This window comes from Poecilia reticulata, linkage group LG7, assembly GCF_000633615.1.
Source record: "Poecilia reticulata strain Guanapo linkage group LG7, Guppy_female_1.0+MT, whole genome shotgun sequence".
NCBI classification, from domain to species: domain Eukaryota; kingdom Metazoa; phylum Chordata; class Actinopteri; order Cyprinodontiformes; family Poeciliidae; genus Poecilia; species Poecilia reticulata.
Window position 1 is genome coordinate 25,913,777 of NC_024337.1, and position 19,367 is coordinate 25,933,143.

The 19,367-nt window shown below is 40.6% G+C and overlaps 1 protein-coding gene across 14 annotated transcripts in view; it reads left to right on the forward strand.

Moving 5' to 3' along the window:
- The window catches only part of nav1a (neuron navigator 1a), a 95,721-nt gene that overhangs the window by 47,474 nt on the left and 28,880 nt on the right, over nucleotides 1-19,367 (forward strand). Inside the window, exon 1 of one of the 14 annotated variants that reach the window (XM_017305731.1) lies at nucleotides 12,535-12,802. The exons of the other annotated variants lie outside the window; for them this stretch is intronic. Coding sequence (XP_017161220.1) covers nucleotides 12,720-12,802 — 83 coding nt within the window. The 5' untranslated portion in view covers nucleotides 12,535-12,719. Of the gene's footprint in view, nucleotides 1-12,534; nucleotides 12,803-19,367 lie in introns of those variants that run through there. 14 annotated transcript variants of the gene reach the window in all.

Consider the following 19,367-nt stretch of genomic DNA (forward strand, 5'->3'; position numbering starts at 1 on the left):
TGCATTTTATTGCTTGAAGTTTGTCTTGTAAAACCGCACATAAAGAGCTAAATAGTGTCCTAATTTTGTGCCTTAACTCATATATGTTTCCCACTAGAGGGCAGACTGGTGCTGCCGTTCCCCCGTTCCCTGATGAGGTCCCTCCTCCCTGACAAATTGTCTGGGTGCATTCCTGTTGAATCCTCTCCATTTGCGCATAATTTATTGCATATCCTGCTTCATCATGCATTCAGACACCAGCAGCATCGTACACAGGTCACCGTACTCTTCCACATCTCATCTCGGTATATATTATACATAGGATTTCCCTCAATGCATAATTCATTTCTTTGTCAGGGTAATTCATACCTTCTCGCTTTGTGTTGAAAGGGAAATTATATGGAGGGCAAATTATGTGAGTTTGTCAATAAACAGAGCTTTGATTTGACTTAGTACTCACCATGACTCACTAAAGTTAAGACATGACTCACACTCACATGCAGAGGTAAACTTACTGTGACTATAACATGACCGGACTCCGCACAGACCCCTCTCACACACAGCCTGAGTCACGATTCCTTCTACCAGTTATTAGTTTCTTTTCTTTTTTTGAAGTCAGGACCTCAACTTAAGACAAATTCTTCCTCCATCTGGATCCAGGAACCTCCACAGTCCGTCACGCACTCTTATTCACATACGAGTCATTTTTACCGGGAAACATTGACAGGGTAGAGTATTACAAGATTCCTTTGTTTATGTCTGGGAACTTGAAGAATATTATGTTTAAAAAAAAAATGTTACATTGTGTTCACAAAGTATCCATTATGAATGCGGAGCTTTTGTAAAAGGAAATGCTTAAAAGTCAGAAAATATGTAAGTGCAAGGGAAGCTTTCTTATTAAGACAGAGTAAATGTGAACAAACAAAAAGAATAACTATTTTAGACTTTATGAAGAAAAGTTGTCAACATTTGGTCTCCAGAGTGAATCAGAACTTAAGACAACATACCGGTGAAGCATTTTTATTATTTCAGGAAGAGCAATACGATCCTCCAATGCTCATCTAATCTGTCTAATACATCGATCGGTAGAATCTAATGCAGTTGAAGATGGCACAAAAAATTCTGTATGCAAATTAGGCACTGAATGCATTTGGATGGTAACACAGACCTCAAGCCAGATAAAAGAGAAATCTGGAATTGCTCAACACGTAGCCACCCAAATTGCTCAGCTGAGTTAAACACCACAACCTTTTGGTTTCAGTCCCAGTAACATTCTCTAAAAGCACACCGAGGTACAAGCTTACCTAATCAACCCTTAGATGTGAACAAAATGATCCATTATAAGTTCATGGCTGTGTGTTTATGGAGGAATAATGTTTTGAAAGAGGATAATAGAAAGGGTAAAAACCTTAATTCCACAGGAAAACACAGGTTTGTTTAATGAACAAGATAACATTAATTGTCTGTGATTCAGTTTTGCAAACCATGCATGTAATTTTGTTTCAGTGCTCCTGCAAATTGTTTGTAGCATGGCTTGTTAGGGGTGTGGTAGATGTAAAATCACAGATGGTTCACGAACCATCTGTTTAGTTAAGTTTAGTCAAGGACTAAGATACAGATCATTTGTACTGCCTCGAGCAGGAGCCTGAGCTGTTTTGTAGGGACGAGACTGGGCGTTCTCTGTTTTTAATGTACCTCATTCATTAACGGAAATTTCAGTGTAATGTCACAAAGAATAATCACCGAAATTACCATTTAAAAAAAATCTCTTATGTGGGTGAAGGTGGTTTTGAAATAGCCATAGGTGATGATATTTTGCTTATTTTTGCAAATTTTTTTGTGTATATTTTTTGAGAAGCTGCAAGATTTAGTGATTATTGCTTCCACTGTGAGATGACGGCATGTTTATGTTCTGGTTAAACCTCCACTTGCAACAGCCTGACTCAAATACTTAAATAAATATAGGAAAAAATAACATGGCACATTAGGTCATCACAAATGAATAAGTGGAATGGTCTGTGGGAGTGTATGAAGCACACAAAAACAACATTTCCACCAAAATTTCAAAGGCAACCTGAGAGATTTCCCCACTGCTTAGAGGAGTCCCAGTGATACCAGGAGCTACTCTCTGTAGGTCCAGGTGTGTCATATGCCACTGATGTCGGCCTTGAGCCCGAAGAGCAAAAAATACAGACCACCTACTGGTGGGGTCATCACCCAACACACACCACACCCACTGAAATCCACTTGGTTGTAACAAACACTATTGATTTACAATTGTTGTTGTTCGAATGTTGATCAGAGGCTTTACATACACACATCCAAAGGTCAAATATACCATGAGCGTGTGGCTAATTTTCTGCCCCGATAGCTGCAGACGCTTTAGCTCATGGATGGAAGAGCACTCATCCCCGACACCAGGGAGCAAGACAGGTCGGTTCACTGCACTAAGTGCCTGAATTATGAGAGCATTTGTTGTGGAGCAGGACAAACATACACATTCACATTCAGAGACACAAACACGACTCCCTGAAGCAGAGTCTGGTTGGTGAAGTGTGTGCATGCGGTGCCACATACAGTACTTCGTAGAAATAGCAGAACTGAGCTGGTTTATGTTATGTGTCAGTGCTGCACTGTATAGAGAAGTGAAACAGAAGTAAGCTTTTTTTGTTTTGTTTTTTAGTCTTCAACTGACGTGTTCTGAAAATAGTGGTGCCTGGAATAAGTTTAGACATCATCGGCAGGTTATTTTGGCCTTGTGACCAAATATGATTGAATTAAACGTTCAAGCTTTTTTTAGTTGAGTAACTTTTTGTCTTGGTTATGTTTAAATCTTACCTTTAGTGTTCTAAGATCATTGATTCCATTAAACTTGTGTTACATGCACATGCGGTTGTGTTTGTGTAGGAACAAAGTGTGTTCCTACACAAACACAACGGTGAGGTCGATACTCTGACCCCACCTACTGGCCAAACTAGCAAGACTCTCCTCTCGGACACCGTTATAAGTTTAATGGTTTCACTGGTAATAAGCTGGTGAGAGACTTGCTGCAAACCTGCTCACAGTGTGACTTTCATGTAGGTTTTCTCTCATCTGTGATCTTTGAACTTTGACTCCTTCCGCAGTCAAGTTACAGACCACCTCCATTACAAAAACAGCACAGCCCACTCCCACACTCTGAATGTTATTATAACTAAGGTTGTAATCAGACTGTGCCGTTACGACATAGGCCAGTAATCAAATCTAAATCACATTTAAAATAAAGGCTACACGTGCTTTGATTTCTTTAAGCTGAAGCTGACGTTTCACATAGTGAGATCAAACTCCCAACCATAACTCTTTCTAACATCTTCTGTCATCTCTATTTAAGAAAAGGCTGTCATTTTGTTTATGGCAAACTGATTTCCATGCTTGTGTGCAACTGTCTGTCAGAGGTAGTACGGTTTGCATGAAATGTTGATGAGAGGCAGACTGGGATGTGGTTCAGGGGGGTAAAGATGGGTTATGTGTCGTATACCTGCTCCTCTCTGGGAACTCTCTGCCTCTGTGTGCCACTCTATTGGCTCTGTCTGCTCAGTGTGGCGTGTAATCAATTACTTTTGCTGTCATTGCTAAAAGAACTCGACTCAATGGGGAAGACCGCGTTGCCTTTGTTCCAGCACGTGTGGACCCAAACAGTAGAGCGAACACCCATGAAGAACACACACACACACACACACACGCACAGATACACTAAAAGCTTTTTAAATTTTTTTTATTAGCCGATTAAAGGAGTCTCACATCATCACTTGCGCGTATAAACAAAGTCATATGGAGATTTCTTTGTCACCAACTATGGCACCCTGCCTTCCATATAAAGCGAGTTCATTTTAAACTGGCTAAGCATGAAAGTAGCACTTTTGCAGCATGATAATGTCACCATATGTAGCTCATATAAAAATGCTGAGTGTGCATTTAACTCTACCGTTCATCTGTCAGACTTTTTTTTTTTTCAGCGATGATGTAACCAGCTCCAGCTATAGCAGCAGGAGGTCTTTGACAAACACTAATGACATTAATCTGTTTGTCTGCTACAGCGGCACACACAGACACACGCATTCGCACATACACTCGGCCATTTTCTGAAACACTGTTGGTGATTTAATGAAGATTAAGATGTGGGGATTCAGAGGGATGTTCACGATAATCTATTCATTTGTCCATCAATGGACAAATAACCGAGTTGTAGGTTCAACAGGTCATGGATGGTAACCTGGATAACCCTTGAAAAATACATTTTATTTCAAGTCACTTGCTAGTGAATTAATGGATAAATAACAGATAAAAAAATCCCTCTCCCTCACTTTAAGCTCATTGTAGGGGGTGCCAGTGGATTCTCAGGCATATTAAGTCACTCTAGTGGATTCTGTATGAGAGTTTCACCTAATGGATCTGACCCTTTGTCTTCACAAACAGACAAATAGGCAAGGTGAAATATAAGACGGCTCTCCGATAATTCCAAGGTTTTATATTTCAGGACATAAAAAAGTCTGGTTCTTACTAGTGCTTAAAATTAGTTGAATATGTCCCCAAAAGAACAATTGTGCATGTTATTGTACACCATGTCATTAAAAGAAGTTTGCGAAGACTAAACGCACCTAATGATTCAATACCAGTAGAACCACTTTTGGCCACGACTATGCAAAGAAAACATATGTACCTAAAGAGGAGGACCTAATAGAGTTGTGTGTACTCTAAATTCTTTACCGCCGTTTGCCATTGGCAGACATTTGTTTCAGTAAACCTCGGAGCATTTTGCAGTTTTATTATGTACGTATATGAAGTTGTCCTGTTGTGAAACCCAGTTTAAGTAAAACCCCGGTTCTCTCATTTGCGCTGGACTCTCTGAGGATTCAGAAGCTGGATCTTCCCAGTTCCCAGTCACGCTCGAATTGAGTGTGACATTGTTCCCACATCTGAGCTTCTGAGGTTTAAAAATGCACCATCGGTTCTAGAACACACTGAAATTGTTGGAATCTACGATCCTATCGTTCTGATGCACCAGAAAGTTACTCTGGGGTGAAAAGCAGCTTTTTTGGGTTGTTTCTTGCAATTTTCCAAGTCCAACACGTAATGCCATGTTTTGTTTTGTTTTCTAGAGAAAAGGACCTTCCTCTGACAACTTTTCTGATAACATTTATTGTGCTGAGACAAGACAAGTTTTGCATTTATTGTTTGAGTGTTTTTTTTAAAGTCACTGAGCGGTAGAGATAATGTGCTGAGTCATCAATAACTGAGAAGAGTGGAAAGAGATTGTGAATATTTTCCTTTGATGAATTAACTTTCTCACAGTATCTCAAACTGTTTAAATGCTTCATAAGACATTGTAATGTCATTGTCTTTAACTTTATTTTTATTTAAATGAGAAATAACAGAATATGTCACACACTGATTTTGGGGCTGTATTTGACCTTTTTTAAGAGTTAGTTTTGTGCTATATTATTCATTGCATGAAATCTGAGAATTTATTATCAGATGTGTTTCCTTTTTCCTACCGAAATATTAATGTCCACGTTATCTTCTGTAAGTAGATGGAAGAAGACGCGACTTGTACTCCCGGGATGTATTTAGTTTGACCACATTCCATCTTATGATTGTGAAACGAGCTGTTGAGCAACAAACACGTGTTCTGGACTGCAGCTTGGGAACTGCATTTAAAACTATTCTCACAATTTTATTTGGAAGGCAAGAAAACTTTGGAGGAAATTTTGGCTACAAGAAAAAAGTAATGTGCATAAAGATATTTGGACAGCACTTCGTATTCCTTCTCAAAGCTCTGTGCAAAAATATTTTGTCATGGTAGAATGCGTTTTTTTTTCTTTTTTCTTTTTTTATTATTTTATTTTACTTTACCTGCCTGCCTGTTCTCTGCCAAAAAAGAAAAAAGTGTGTTTTTTTTGTTTTGTTTAGTTTTTTTTTTTTCCATTTGAGTCCTAGGGACTGTTGCTTAGGTACCCCCTTCTTCATCGCTCATGCTGAGCCGTGGTAAATCCTTATGGGGACGCTATGGCATAATCCCCCATAATCCCTGGCTTCCTCTCATGGCAGGGTTTTGAAAAGCGCTAGAGAACTCAAGGACATCTTGAGTTTTTGGGAGGCAGAGGGTGTGTGTGTTGGGGAGAGGAGGTCCAGGACCCCCACAAAGTTCAGAAGGATGTGTTTCGGTGTCAACAATCTATGCAAAAGAAAAGAACTGCATGGGACAGTGTTGGCAAGTGAGTTCATCTCTTTCATTTTACAGAGGTCAGAATGTCACAGCTTTTGGCCGATGAGTAAACCCGACCCTTTTCCTTGAAGGATAGAGACAAATCTTCATCTTCCTGGAACTGTTTTTGATTTGTGTTATTTTCCTTCCTTTCGATGGAATCACACTTGACCTACAGCGGGAGAGGAAAGGGTACTATGACCTGAAAACAACAGCCGGCAGTGAACATGACACTAAACCAACAAGCTTAGATATGAACCAATGGACCTGACATCATTCAGTCAACAAACCTTTTTGTTTGAGTCTTCTCTGAGGGGAACATGTCATGAAGAGCTCAACAAAGAAATTCTGATTGGGGAATTCACACTTTACCAATAGCTTTCTGCCATTCCTCTCTCTTGCATAAGAAGGTCCTGGTTTCAAAAACCTGCCTGCTCACTTTCTGCATGGAGTTTGCAAGTTCTCCTCGTGGATTCTCTCCAGGTACTCCGGCTTCCTCCCATAGTCCAAAAACACAAGTGTTAAGTCAGTCCATCACTCTAAATGACTTATTTACTCTAAACAAAATTTTAAAAACATAGTTTTCATGTTGCCTTTTTATATATTTATGTTTGAAATGTCTTCATTGCAAGTAAAGTAGAACCAAAGTCAGATTCCTTGTTTGTTTCCTAAACTTGGCTAGTAAAGATGCTTCTTATTTTCAAAGAACTACCAATACATTGGAGAGCTTATTCTAAAAGTTTGCACAGATTTGATGAAAACTGGATTGCATCTCTTGAGGTTTGTGATCAGAACTTCCAGTGCGATTTCATTCTGACTTTTTTTATTTTGACCTAAATCTTGTTTTCAGTGTGAGACTTGTGCTTCTCGTAGTTTATTTAGGATCAAGTTCTGTTTCTAAAGGTTTGGTTCCCAAAGTAAAACATATCCTTCCCTACCCAAGCCCACTATACACACACACGCACACACACGCATACACATGTTATACCCTCTCTTTAAGCTTGCGCTCACTGTTTTACACTCTCTTACGGCTATGCTGCATTCAGAGAACATGCTGAGTTCATATATAGGGGGTAAATTAAACTCTGCAGTTTACAAAAAAGATCTTTGGAAGCCTTGAAAGCTTTGCATCGAAGCCCCTTTAAATCAACCCTACCTATGTGCCAACACACACATGTACACATGCAATTTTAACGGCAAACTCCAAGTCTTGGATTCCTAACAGCGGGGTGTGACGGGGGTGTTTGATGCGCATAAGAATCGCCCCTGCTTTCCTCCCATTGACTCCCACCGTGCTATTCTCTGGAGCCGTTTCAACATTCGTCACACACTTTTCCTTCTGCCCCCCTGCCATCATCCTCCCTTCCTGTTCTCCCCATTACATTATTCCTTAATCTTATCCTTTCAAGCATGTGCGGCACTGAAAATTCTCTCGTTAGCAGACTTTAGGTCGAACCGGCTGCAGAAACCTCTTGAGCAGCATTTGAACTTTTTGGGCTCTTTCTCCTTTAAGAAGGAAAGCATCTTTGAAGTCAAGTCCCACCGCTCCTTGTTCTAAACAGAATAAAACCTTTCACGAAGTTATTCTTCCCTTTTCACTCAATGTAAATAAGACTCTTTTTGTGGCACTGACATGGAGGGTCCCTCAATCAACCACAAGAGTATTTCTTTAGACACGCTTGGAAGAGAGCACTCAAAAATACTTTTGGTAGCAGGAACTTTGAAACCACTTTTAGTGTTCCAACCCTGAGTATGAAGCTGCAAGAGCTGCTCAGTTTGTAAGAGAGTTTTCTGGCCTGAGTTTGGGGGGTAGGAGGGAGTTCTGGTTAGTTGGGTAACATTCATTCCCACAAAGCAAGATGAAGGTTTGTCAGTAAATGTACTCTGGAGCTGTTTAGTGGCAGTAGACTAAACGATTCTCTCAGAAGTCCTTCTTACGGTCATGTCATCCAACCACAATAAAAAGCCCATTGGTATTTAAATGTTCGAAATACAAAAAGAAATGTTGAATATGCTCTGATGCTGTTTTGAGTGGGACGGTGCTTTTTCAGTGTGCTGGCACGAGGAAAGGTTTGGCATTCATCGCCAACAATGTAATCACATTGACGGTCTTGTCAGGTTGGGCTCACTTCTACAGGACTCTGCTTTGGTATTTCTGATCCCTGCAAACACAACTTGAGTCAGCTGTGCCATAAGATGGTGTTTTGAAATAGATTGTATTTTTTTATACCATTTCTTAGGTATGGTTTCTTACAGCTCTACAAAAAAAAAAATGGAATGCAAGAAGAAAAAAAAAGACCTGTGGATATCTGTTTGCATATTCCCCCTAAAGAGTTTTCTGTTTCCTTGCATACCTCTCTTCTTTCAGGTACGTGTGAGCGCCACAAGTCTGCCAAAGTCCTTGTCCAACTAGCTGAAACATGCAGAAAAGTGATATTTTCGACAGCCTGAATGTTTCACACGATCACGGCCTGCTCAAGGCTAAGCGGAATATTTACGGCATGACACGAAGCCTTGGAAACATCGACTGTAAAAACAGGTTGGCATTATAGCTCATGTGCTGTCCCGTCTTGTATATGGGCGTCTCTGATGCTGTCACGGGTATGACTAGATGAAGCCACGAGGCATATCACAATAAGACGGTGTCTCAATGACAGAATGATGTGGCTTTAATTAATAGATCAACCTGTCATGGTATGTATTCACCTTTTCTTGGCTGGCACAACCTTCAAAGCTCAGTCATATTTGTAGCTATTGGCAGAGCGCTAAACCAGCTGGAGCGTTGGAACAAGCTCAAATCGAGAAATGAAATCCAATGAAAACCCCCACGACACTGAAGTCTGTTTGGCAAACCTTTTATTACCTTTTATCGTTTCTGCAATTCCTAGCGGCAAACTTTATTGATTACATGCACAAATTTGATCACATTCCAGGTGAAAAATCACACAACAAACTTTTATTCTGCCTTCTTTGAAGCGACAGATAAAAACACGGCATTTTATTTCCACCTTTTCGGCAGTAGGAAACTGTAGACACTTTCCAATGCTTATGTTGAATCCCTTTGCTCACTTAGCTTAGTAATTAAAATTATTTTTCTTTGGATTCTTGAGAATTTTTTTAAAGATTCTTGGAGATTTAAATCTGTTGAAAACATTGACTAATAATGTGGAAAGTTTCAAGCAAATTAATATTTGCAAAAGTAACTTTCAAAGAAATTAAATCATGTCTTTTAAACCCTATCTCTACTGTTTGTACACATGTATAAACCTATGCTTTTGCCAATTCTTGCAAAATATCTCTGTCTCAGACTGCATAGAGAGCGTCTCTGGACATCAGTTTGCAGCTCGTTAAACAGCTTAGTTTTAATTTTGAACTTTGACTGCTTGTACAACGCATTAAAACGCATTGATTTTATACCAAGGATGCATAATATAGGCATTTTAACATATCGTCATATCAATCCAACCAATAAAGCAAAGATACGGAAGGACAGTGAAGGACTATAACACCAAAATTAATATTGGATATCAATATTGGCCCAACTTAAAATTTTGCTGCATCTCTATTGTAAGCTCTGTCGCCTTCTTAAATTGCAACAAACTGCAAACAAAACTTCCTTAAACAATGATATTGTTCTTTGCACTTTTTCCTTAAGGACCAGATTTGTGGTTTGCACAGCAAATGGGTGTGCAACAAAAAGTTAGCAAATAAAGTTTAAAGGGATTCCTCGCAGAGAAAAAGAGCACAGGGTCAAAAAGAAACTTTGTCAGTTGTTGTGGAAGTGAAGCTACATGTGTGGATATGAAAAGCTCGAGGTGATGTAGTGAGAATGTTTTTAACTGACTTTGAATGTTAGTTTGGCTGCTGAAGGGATGTGAGCAAAAAACTTGGCCTGCGATGGGAAGAGTTTTCCAGTTTAATAAATGTGTGTGTGTGTTTGGGATGAATTTGTACATGTTTTCATTCGGTTTGCAGCTGAGCTCACACGCTGCATGGGAATCTGCAAGTATCTGTCTGTGTGTGTTCCTGGTGTGATAAGAGGGATGAGCATTCCCAGGTCTCCTGTTTCTTTCATCAGTGGGGGGGGAGTGACAGGTTCCCAGGGTCGTAGGGATGACCCTGCCTGTACACTGTCATTACATAGTTACGTCACCAAACTAATTATACTGCAAACAGAAACTTTGAAAATGAGCACTAAGGTTTTAGACGGTGAGTGAAAAAAGGAAGGCAGCTGTGAAAAAAAGAGATAGCCCTCGATGAGTCCGAGGCAAATAAACAGAGCTGGAGACACAGAGGGCATGTCTGGACGTGAGTCAGAGGTTGAAGTCGAAGCTTGCCAAGCAGACGGAGCGCCGTCCAACTGGCCTTTCCAGAAACTCGGATCAGAGCTGACGTGAATAAAGGCCTTTGCTCGCACTGATTGAAAGACGACTGAAAGTGTGTCAGCGAGAATGTTTGTGTGCAGGAGAAGTTTCTGTTTACCTCTCGTATTAACACCAGGCAACGGGAGTGGCAGGAGCCCCATACACCTGCAGTTCAGCATGCCGATGTGCCAGTCACTCTGCAGTCGCTCTGTGTGCCCACCTGGCTCTGCGTGGTACAAGTGAGCAGTAGAATCCCGTCTTTGTTTATCCTGCATTTAAACAGGGAGATTTAGTGATTTTTTTTTTTTTCCCTCTATGGACATTTTCCAAACTTTCCCTTTCTGGCTCTTGTCTTTCTTGCACTCACCCTTCTTTCTCCTTAATAAAAAGACACTGTTAATTAGATCCATCTCCCTCCTCCTTCCCGTGCCTCTCTAACTCTTCATTCACTTATTGAACGGAGCCAGCAGACAGGCAGATCTATTCACAGGGGTCCACTCAGTACTGAAAGTGTTTGAACACCACTGGATGTTGGGAAGGGGCCGGGCTCGCGGGAGTGTGTACATGATTCCCAGACTATTGCTTTGTGACTCTCCTGAAGGCAATACACACTTTGTTACACGAGAAACAATGGAGTCATTTAACCTACGCACTTCATTACGACGTGATTTGAGGTCTCTTTGTGGCACCAATGGTTTGGCTATTAGCCAACACTAGTTCCACATAGCCAGCGGCTGCTTAGGAAATATTTCTGTAAAGTTAAAAAGATGCTGAAATTGCCACGGGACTCGAGAGAAATTATTCTTTCCCCTGCAAAGCCCACATTATTAAGTATTTTATGTGACGATCACTGCAGTTATTTTAAGGACTATATCAACCTCAATCGAGCAAGAATATTTCAAATATTTTACAACTTAAATTGTAATCACAATTATATATCAGTACAGTCACCACAGAAATTATTCATTCATTTATAATATAACTGCATCCTAAAAAAAAAAAACCCCAAAAAAACCCAAGGTGAAAGTTGCTCAGAAAAATGAACATTCAATATGTTGGTTTTTGTTCGCTCTTACCAGTAGCGTTGTGGATGATGCATTCTGGGTCTCCCAGTCTCTCCTGATCCTCTTCAAATGTGTATTGTTGTCGAATCTTTTCCTCAAATCCATTCGGTTTTCTCCACACATCAATATTTTGCATGCAGACTATAACTTTTAAAGAACGAATTGAACTTAAAAGAAGTGACTGAAAAGAAAAACCATGTAAAATATCAATAAATACAACTCTGATCAGTGGCCTCATGCATGAGATGTTACCAGAGGCATGAAAGCTCTGAAATGAAATAAAACTTACCATACCATACAACATGCTATATTTGAAGATCACCAAGTGTTAATGAAAAGTCTGGCTGGTATCTTTAGATTTGAAATGGCTCCTTGAAAAACCGCACTATGTGCAAAATACATCAAATGTGGGATTTCCGAGACAGACAATTACGCAAAGAACATAAGAGATTGCCAAATATTTTTGGGGTGTCATAACCAAGGTCTGCGCATACATTTTATGTATTGTGTGTTATGTTTTTGTAGCTTTTTTTTTTAACATCTTTTGCGGAATTAAAGTAATAAAGTCGGTTTATGTTAAAGCAGAGTGCCGTTTTCACTGTACCGCAATACGAATGGGGTCAGCGAGTTGCACAGATTTGAGATTTAGCGTCAGCCCGTCATGTCGCTTTCGGGGAATTTGATGACTCTGTGCTTATCCTGTGGCTGGATGCGCGCTGGAAGCTCTGTGCGGTTTTAGCAGCGGGCGCAGCTGCTGGCGATCAGTGAAACGGTGCCGACGGAGGAGAGGAAGAGGAATTTGGGGTGTTGCCTTTTTATCTGTCCTCCCTCCTTTTCTCATCACCTCCCTCTGCCCCTCCTTTCCGTACCGTGTGTGCGAGAGAGAGGGAGAGGGAGTGAGTGAGTGGAGGCACTGCGGGTGAGTGTCAGTCAACGCTGCTGACTCTTACAGGCGGTTCCCTGGTTGTCAGTGGAGAGGCAGCCCACCGGGTCTCTCTTCCATTAGAGCCACAGAGGCGGGATATGCTGAACGGGAACAAAGCGGCGTGAGAGCTGGATGGTAGCAGAATGAGCGGGCGCGTTATGAATGGGAAAATGCTGCAGCTGACGGCACCGCAGCGCGCAGGGAGGACAATGCACTTTCTGTCAAGGTAAATAGATGCGACCCGCGAGAACGTGTGTGTGTATGTGTGTGTGTGACTGAGTTCCGGAAGGGAAACTAATTTACACATTAGTGGCATTGGCTTTTATCCACGCATATGTGAGCCGTGTGAGCGCGGTGAGTGTGCTGCAGAGGTTCCGGCGGAGTCGGTGCGTAAAAATGAGCAGCGAGCATGTCTCATTCATAAAACTCCCAACAGCTGCACGCTGGCAGGTTTTGCTATTGTGACTGACAGGATAATTGTGTGACGGTCTTCTAATAAGCATGTGGATGCATGGACGGTTCTTCTGTAGTGCAGTGTGTAGATAAATCGAGCAGACATCAGTGCGCAAAGCCACCAGCTCTGTCTTTAATACCATGCTGGCCGGTAGACATCCGAAAGCAGATTACCGCCAACACATTAACACAGTAATATAAATCATCTAATGATGCTGAAGTGTGCAGAGTGCGCACGCGTCTTAAAAATGCCTGCGCACAATGACGGATCCATTGTTTTATTTATTCTAGGATGGCAACTAGTTGCTGATGGTGGTGGGTGCGCGCAGGATCTCCACCAGTTAGTAGACTGTCAGGTATGAGTGGGTGTGTTCGTATTGATCCGCTGCAGAACCGAGCCGCATTCTTCTGAAAGGCTGACCTACATTTCTCTCCCTGTGTCTGCAGTGATTGGGTGAAATATAGCAAGCCTCCTTTTAAATTATCCTGACGCCCACCCTATTACTTAAGAGTATTCATTGGCATATAGAGTGGGCTAATGTGGAGCAGCTTATATGAATAAGCTGTTGATTGGAATGGATAAGGAAATAAAGCAGGACCACATAGTTGACTGATTGTACAACATAGGAGGAAGGGGAGGATATTATTGATATAGTTTGAACATTTAGGAGTCTGCTTTGTTCATGTGGGTTAACCCACTGATCACTTGAACCACTTAAAGTCATATGGTACAATTTCAATGCATCATTTTGGAATTTTATATGATAAACCAACATAAAGTGCATAATTGTGAAGTGGAAGTACAATGACACATGAATGAAATAATGTATCGTTGTACTTCCAGATTTATATTCACAAATACAAATCTTAAAATATAAGAATGCATGGTTTTTTTAAGAAGATGCATGCACTCCACATACCATACGAGGGAATTTTTTTTTTTTTTTATAAAATCCTTGAGTTGCTCAAGAGCCTCTTTGTTGCTCTGCTAATTAATGCTCTGCTTGGTAGGTTTGTGAGCAGAGTTTGATGGTTCTGTCCTGGGTTTTTTTTTTTTTGTTCCATTTTTTGTTTCTTTTCATTTTGGGATGTTGGAACATTAAATAGAACAGTGCTCTATTTCATTTTAAAGGGTGAGTGTTTTATAACACTGCAGTAAAATTGTTCACACTTTTATCCCTATGTGTTTCTTGGTTTGATGTGGCTGGTTGGTCATTAATAATATCCAACAACCCTCCTTTTTTTTTTTTTTATTCATGACAAAATTCAAAAACCTGCATTAATTTCATAGCTATACACTACTTTATCTGTTGCTTAAATGGAGTATAAATTTATAATGGCAAATTATAAATTTCTTCACAAGTCATAGTTTAATACAGAATGTTAACAAAGCCTTTCAGAGACCTTCAAGCGTCAGCATGTGCAGGGCCATGTAGGTTGTTCTTATCTCTGTTTTGGAGCTGGACACATGTGCTTAAACAGACTGGCTGAAAAAATGGCTGATAAACTGTAAAATAATTGTAATCTGGCACAAAAAAAGCATACGCCCTTCAAACTGTCACCAAGTTCTATGATTAAAACCAGAGCTGATGAGGGTATACTTTCGCTCATATACGTCAGGATGTCTGCACAAACACACTAAACATGCACCATTAGCTAACCATATCCAGCCAACACAAAGCTGTGGTTAGCTCAGTTATCATATATTAAAGGCCATCCAACACAAGCTCATTGCATCGCTTTGTGTGCGACTGCATACATGTGGGGTCATCTGAACGCTAGGCAAACAGCCTGCTTAGCATGAACTACCACATACCCAGAACCACCCACTGTTCACAACCTTAACACATTTACAAATGATTTACATCAACAACTCATGTCTTTTCACACCCTAATATGGCATTGTTTATTCAAATGAAAATGTGGCATTATCACTTTAAAAAAGGATCAAGACTGATAAATAATGGTGTTAAGTTAGTAACACTTAGGACTGAGGATCCTCTTAGTCACATTTTCTTCAGCAATTTATTTTTTGCATACTGTATGTGGATGCTGCAGTGAACTGCATTACAATGAAAAGGTGACTATGAGCAAATCAATGCAAGTCATTATTGTTGGATCAAAAGAGGAATGATCACAAGGTTTCAGCTGTTACATATGAATATTCCTGAAATCAGGACTCAGACTTGAACCTTCAGAGGTGCATAAACACAATTACAAAGTCGGCCTTCTGTCACCTAACGAACATTTCCAAAACAATGTCTCGACAAGAACTTGAAACAGTCATCCATATGTTTATAATTGGTAGGAATGATTAGTAGGAATGATACTGTTGCAGTAGGAACTGCAACAGTGTCCTCACAGGTCTTCTTAGAAAGTCAGACCGCTGCATCCGATCCAGAACGCTGCTGCTCGTGTTCTCTCTAAAACTAGGAAAATGGAGCTCATCGCCTCTGTCCTAAAGTCCTTACACTGACTGTCTGGAGCTCAGAGAATAGACTTTGACATACTTTTACCGGTGAATTGAATATCACCAAAAATAAGAAATTGTTCTTTTGTCAAACTGCTTTTCATCCCCAGAACCAGAACCACACATGGAGAAGCCGCATTTCATGATTTTATTCTCCTTTAAACAAACTTCTAGAAAACTGCAAAACAGCTGAAACCCCGAGTCCCTTTAAATCAAGGTTAAAACCCCTTTTGTTTAAAATTGCCTTTCTTTCATGACAAGAACATCATGGTTTCGGTTTAGATACCAATTTTTTGCATTTTCCTCATTATTTTGCAACTGCAATGCAATTTATTTTTTGTTTAGTTGTTGTGGGGATGCTTTTATCATGTAAAGCACTTTGAAATGCTTTGTTATTGAAGTGTGCTATGCAAATAAACTTCACTAGAAATAGTTCAAGATGGGGGAAGAGCCAGAGATTTTAGGACACGAGGCATCCTGCAATAGTCTTGCTGTTTTGTGAGTTGGTTTATTTTTGCTATGCTGCCTACGAGATCATTAGGGAGACCTCAGAGTGCTTCAGCAGATGCTTGTAACCTGCTTTCATCAGACACATACTCTTCTTATTTTATTGTACACACAGGAGCTGGCGTTCACAGACAGCATTCATATTTTCATGAGGTGGACCCTCCTGTGGTTTAGTGTGTTTCTCTGGTACATCAAAGCCAAAGCAGGAGTGAACACAGACAACGGTGCACCTTAACTGGCAGTTGGGGATGAGGGGAAAAGCTTTGAGGCGAACATAAACAGTCATGCTGAAAAGTGACCTCAGGATGTAAATTTAACTGGACACTAAAGTCCCTCTCATGAAGATTTGGGGAAATGTTAAAAACTCAGAGAATATCTTGCAGTGGAGATGGAAGTAAGAGGGTTGCCCAAACTCGATTTGTCATTCTCTCCTTGGCTGTGCGTGCTTTTGGAGTGGTATGCTTATATGCATCTCCATATGTTGAAGGATTAGGGAGTGGAAACCAAGAATACACTCTCTGGAATGTAAAGTGTATGTTTTGGGTGTCCAGAGGGTAAGGAATGTCTGCTAAGCTCACTTTAAGTGGCCGACGAATGTGCATTTCTTGGGAGGGACAGCAGGTGATGGGTGCGCCTCCCGGTCGATACTACATCTGGTCACATGACACGAATAGAGACAAAAACAGACAGTCGCGCAACAAATTGTCTGTGCTTTCACAACCATGAATGTTTTATTGGGGGCCTGCTTTATCTCAGCCAGCAGAGGTAGAAGAGAGTCTCAGCTCCAGTCAATTCAGTCTTTTCTTGTTAGCTAATGTTAGGGCAGCCTTTGGCAGGTGCTGGACTTCCAAGTTAGATTTGTAGTCTCATATTCTGCCAGTTCATATGACTCTTTTTATGCAGATGTGTCAAGCATTTTCCTCATCAAAATAAAGAGTTTTGAAAAATTGTTAGATCTCAACTGTAATAAAAATATATACTTTTTTTTAGTGTGGTTGATTTAATATTTCACTATTAAAGAGATTTCTTGGCACAAGGTCAGTGTATCACAAAGAGATTTTTAGTTGCTGCCTGTGTGATTTTATCTATTCGGGTAAGTCTGAGTCTGTTAACAACAGAGATGAAGACATTTCTAATTTTACTGACCTGTCACCAGAGACCGGATGGTCAGAACCCTCCACCTAAAAAAAAAAAATCATTGCTTTTCACAAACATCGCCAAATCATTGGTATCCACAAGCCTCTTTCTTTTCAGCAGTTTCCACTGCGAAACAGTTGCAGATAAAAACAAAACAGACCCCATCATATATTCGTTTCTTAGGTTTTGCTCCACTGATTGCCTACGATCTTCCTTTGCAAGCAAAACGGATCAAAAATAATATTCGAAAAGATTTACAATGTCACAGCAATTCCCAGGATGCTGCATGTTTGCTGTGATGTGCTTCTTATTATTTCCTTTTCAGTGTTATCATGTTTGTTTTTTATCTCCATGTGTTTTCTGGTTGGTTTAAATTGTTGCCAGCTCTGCTACTTTTCTCTTGGTTCTGTTGATTAAAAGGCAGCTGCTCGTGGGAACACTTGTGTTTGTTCTTTAGCACATGTCTCGGACTGTCTTCTGCACAGCTGCTTTAAGTTAACAGCAACCTGGAAGAAATATGCTTTATTCAAAAAATGAAACCTCCCAGTCTTTCTTCTCCTTCCTTTACTCCCTCTTACTTTCTCTTTTTTTTCCCTCCTCCTCCTTTTTCTCTTTTGAACCAAAACATCCGCTCTGCGCCGTTATTTTACATAGCCGTTAAGTCAGCTGACGTATCTGGATGGAGGCCAGAGGTAATTCTACCCCGAGAGCCAACCCCTGTCCCGGGCGTCTGTGTGCCGGTATTCCCCCCTTTGAGCTCCTCCCTGGTTCTTCGGCATTGAGTTTTGGGCTGAGAAGCTCCCCACCCTGCACCCCAGACTGAACTACTTATATAGGTGATTTAAAAGACCATTCAAAGTTGTCCCAGGAGTGCGGTCCTTCTTCTACTTCCTGCTCTTTAGTGAAGAAGAGAGGAACTTTGGAGATCAGAGGTTAATGGGTTATTACAGAGCGTTGCCGGTCATCTCCTCTAACACTCTTCAGAGTTGTTCAGTTCTCTTTGACTTCTGCTGTTCTTACTTCAGGGTTTCCATCAGTGTGTTGTAAGCTCGGCATGTCACTAGGCTAAGCATTGCTTGTTTATTTATTAAAGTTTTTTTATACTCCATTAACAGTGACGGGTTAAAGAGTCTCTTTAGTTGTGAATCCATAGGAAGACTGAGGTCAAGTGTCTATTTTTTTTATTTTTTATTTTCCTCTGGAATGCCATAACCACCGTCTGTCTTTACGTATCTACGCTCTAACAAGTTCAGCGACAAATTAATTAGGATGAAACAATTGAAGTGCCAAAAAATCTTAATTAAATCTTTTTGATGTTTGTCTTTTTTAAGGATTTATAACTGGAAGCACAGTGTCGCCGTGCTTAGCAAGTTTTCTGGGCGAAACTCTCTACTTATACCTATCACTGTAAGTTAAGTTTGAAGTGCATTGTTTGTATTGTGACAGATTTTTAAATCTCTGCACCAGACCCGTTTAGACTAGAAGAGACTTAATCTTCAAACTTTGACCCTTACTGGCAAGATTAACTACAGGGATATTAGACCAAGAAGAGATAAAAGAGACAAATTTGCCTTTCAAGGTATCCGCTACTTGCTTCCTCCCGTTTATCCTTTTTTGGCCTTACGATTTGAGAAGATCAAGATGACCCAACGATCAACAGTTGTGCCTTTCTGTTTTTTTGTTCCAAGCGTGTTGCCTTGTTCTGTATTCCTTAAATAAAGGGTTGAGCTGTTCTGTTGTTGTCAGATGTCCTGTGTCTTATCATGGAAGAGCAATGGTAAAAAGCCAACATAAACAATCTATACAGACGGAGTTGCAAAGAGCTGCAAAGAGACTAAGTCACTAACTCCCTTGCCAAACAAGGTTTTTTTTCCCCACCTTTAAGCTGTAGTCCTTTGTCTGTCTGATCTACAACCCTCCACCATACGGAGAAAACCGCATTTGACTGACCAGGATTTCTGTTAAATCCGGTTTTCCACTCAGAGAAAGCAAATAAGCCTCTGTGGAATGTGTCACCGTATTTGTGAAGGAAAACCTGGAAGAGTAATGGACCTCAATATTCCTCCATGCACAATCACACCTTGGAGGCAGCTCTCAGTGGAGCAACGAGTGACTTTATCGCTCCGCGTCTTATATCACACATTTCTGACAGCTAATCCAAGCGCGGCGCAGGGCGCAGCAGCAGTCGTGTGTGCTGAACCTTGAGGCCATCGCTGCCAGCCGC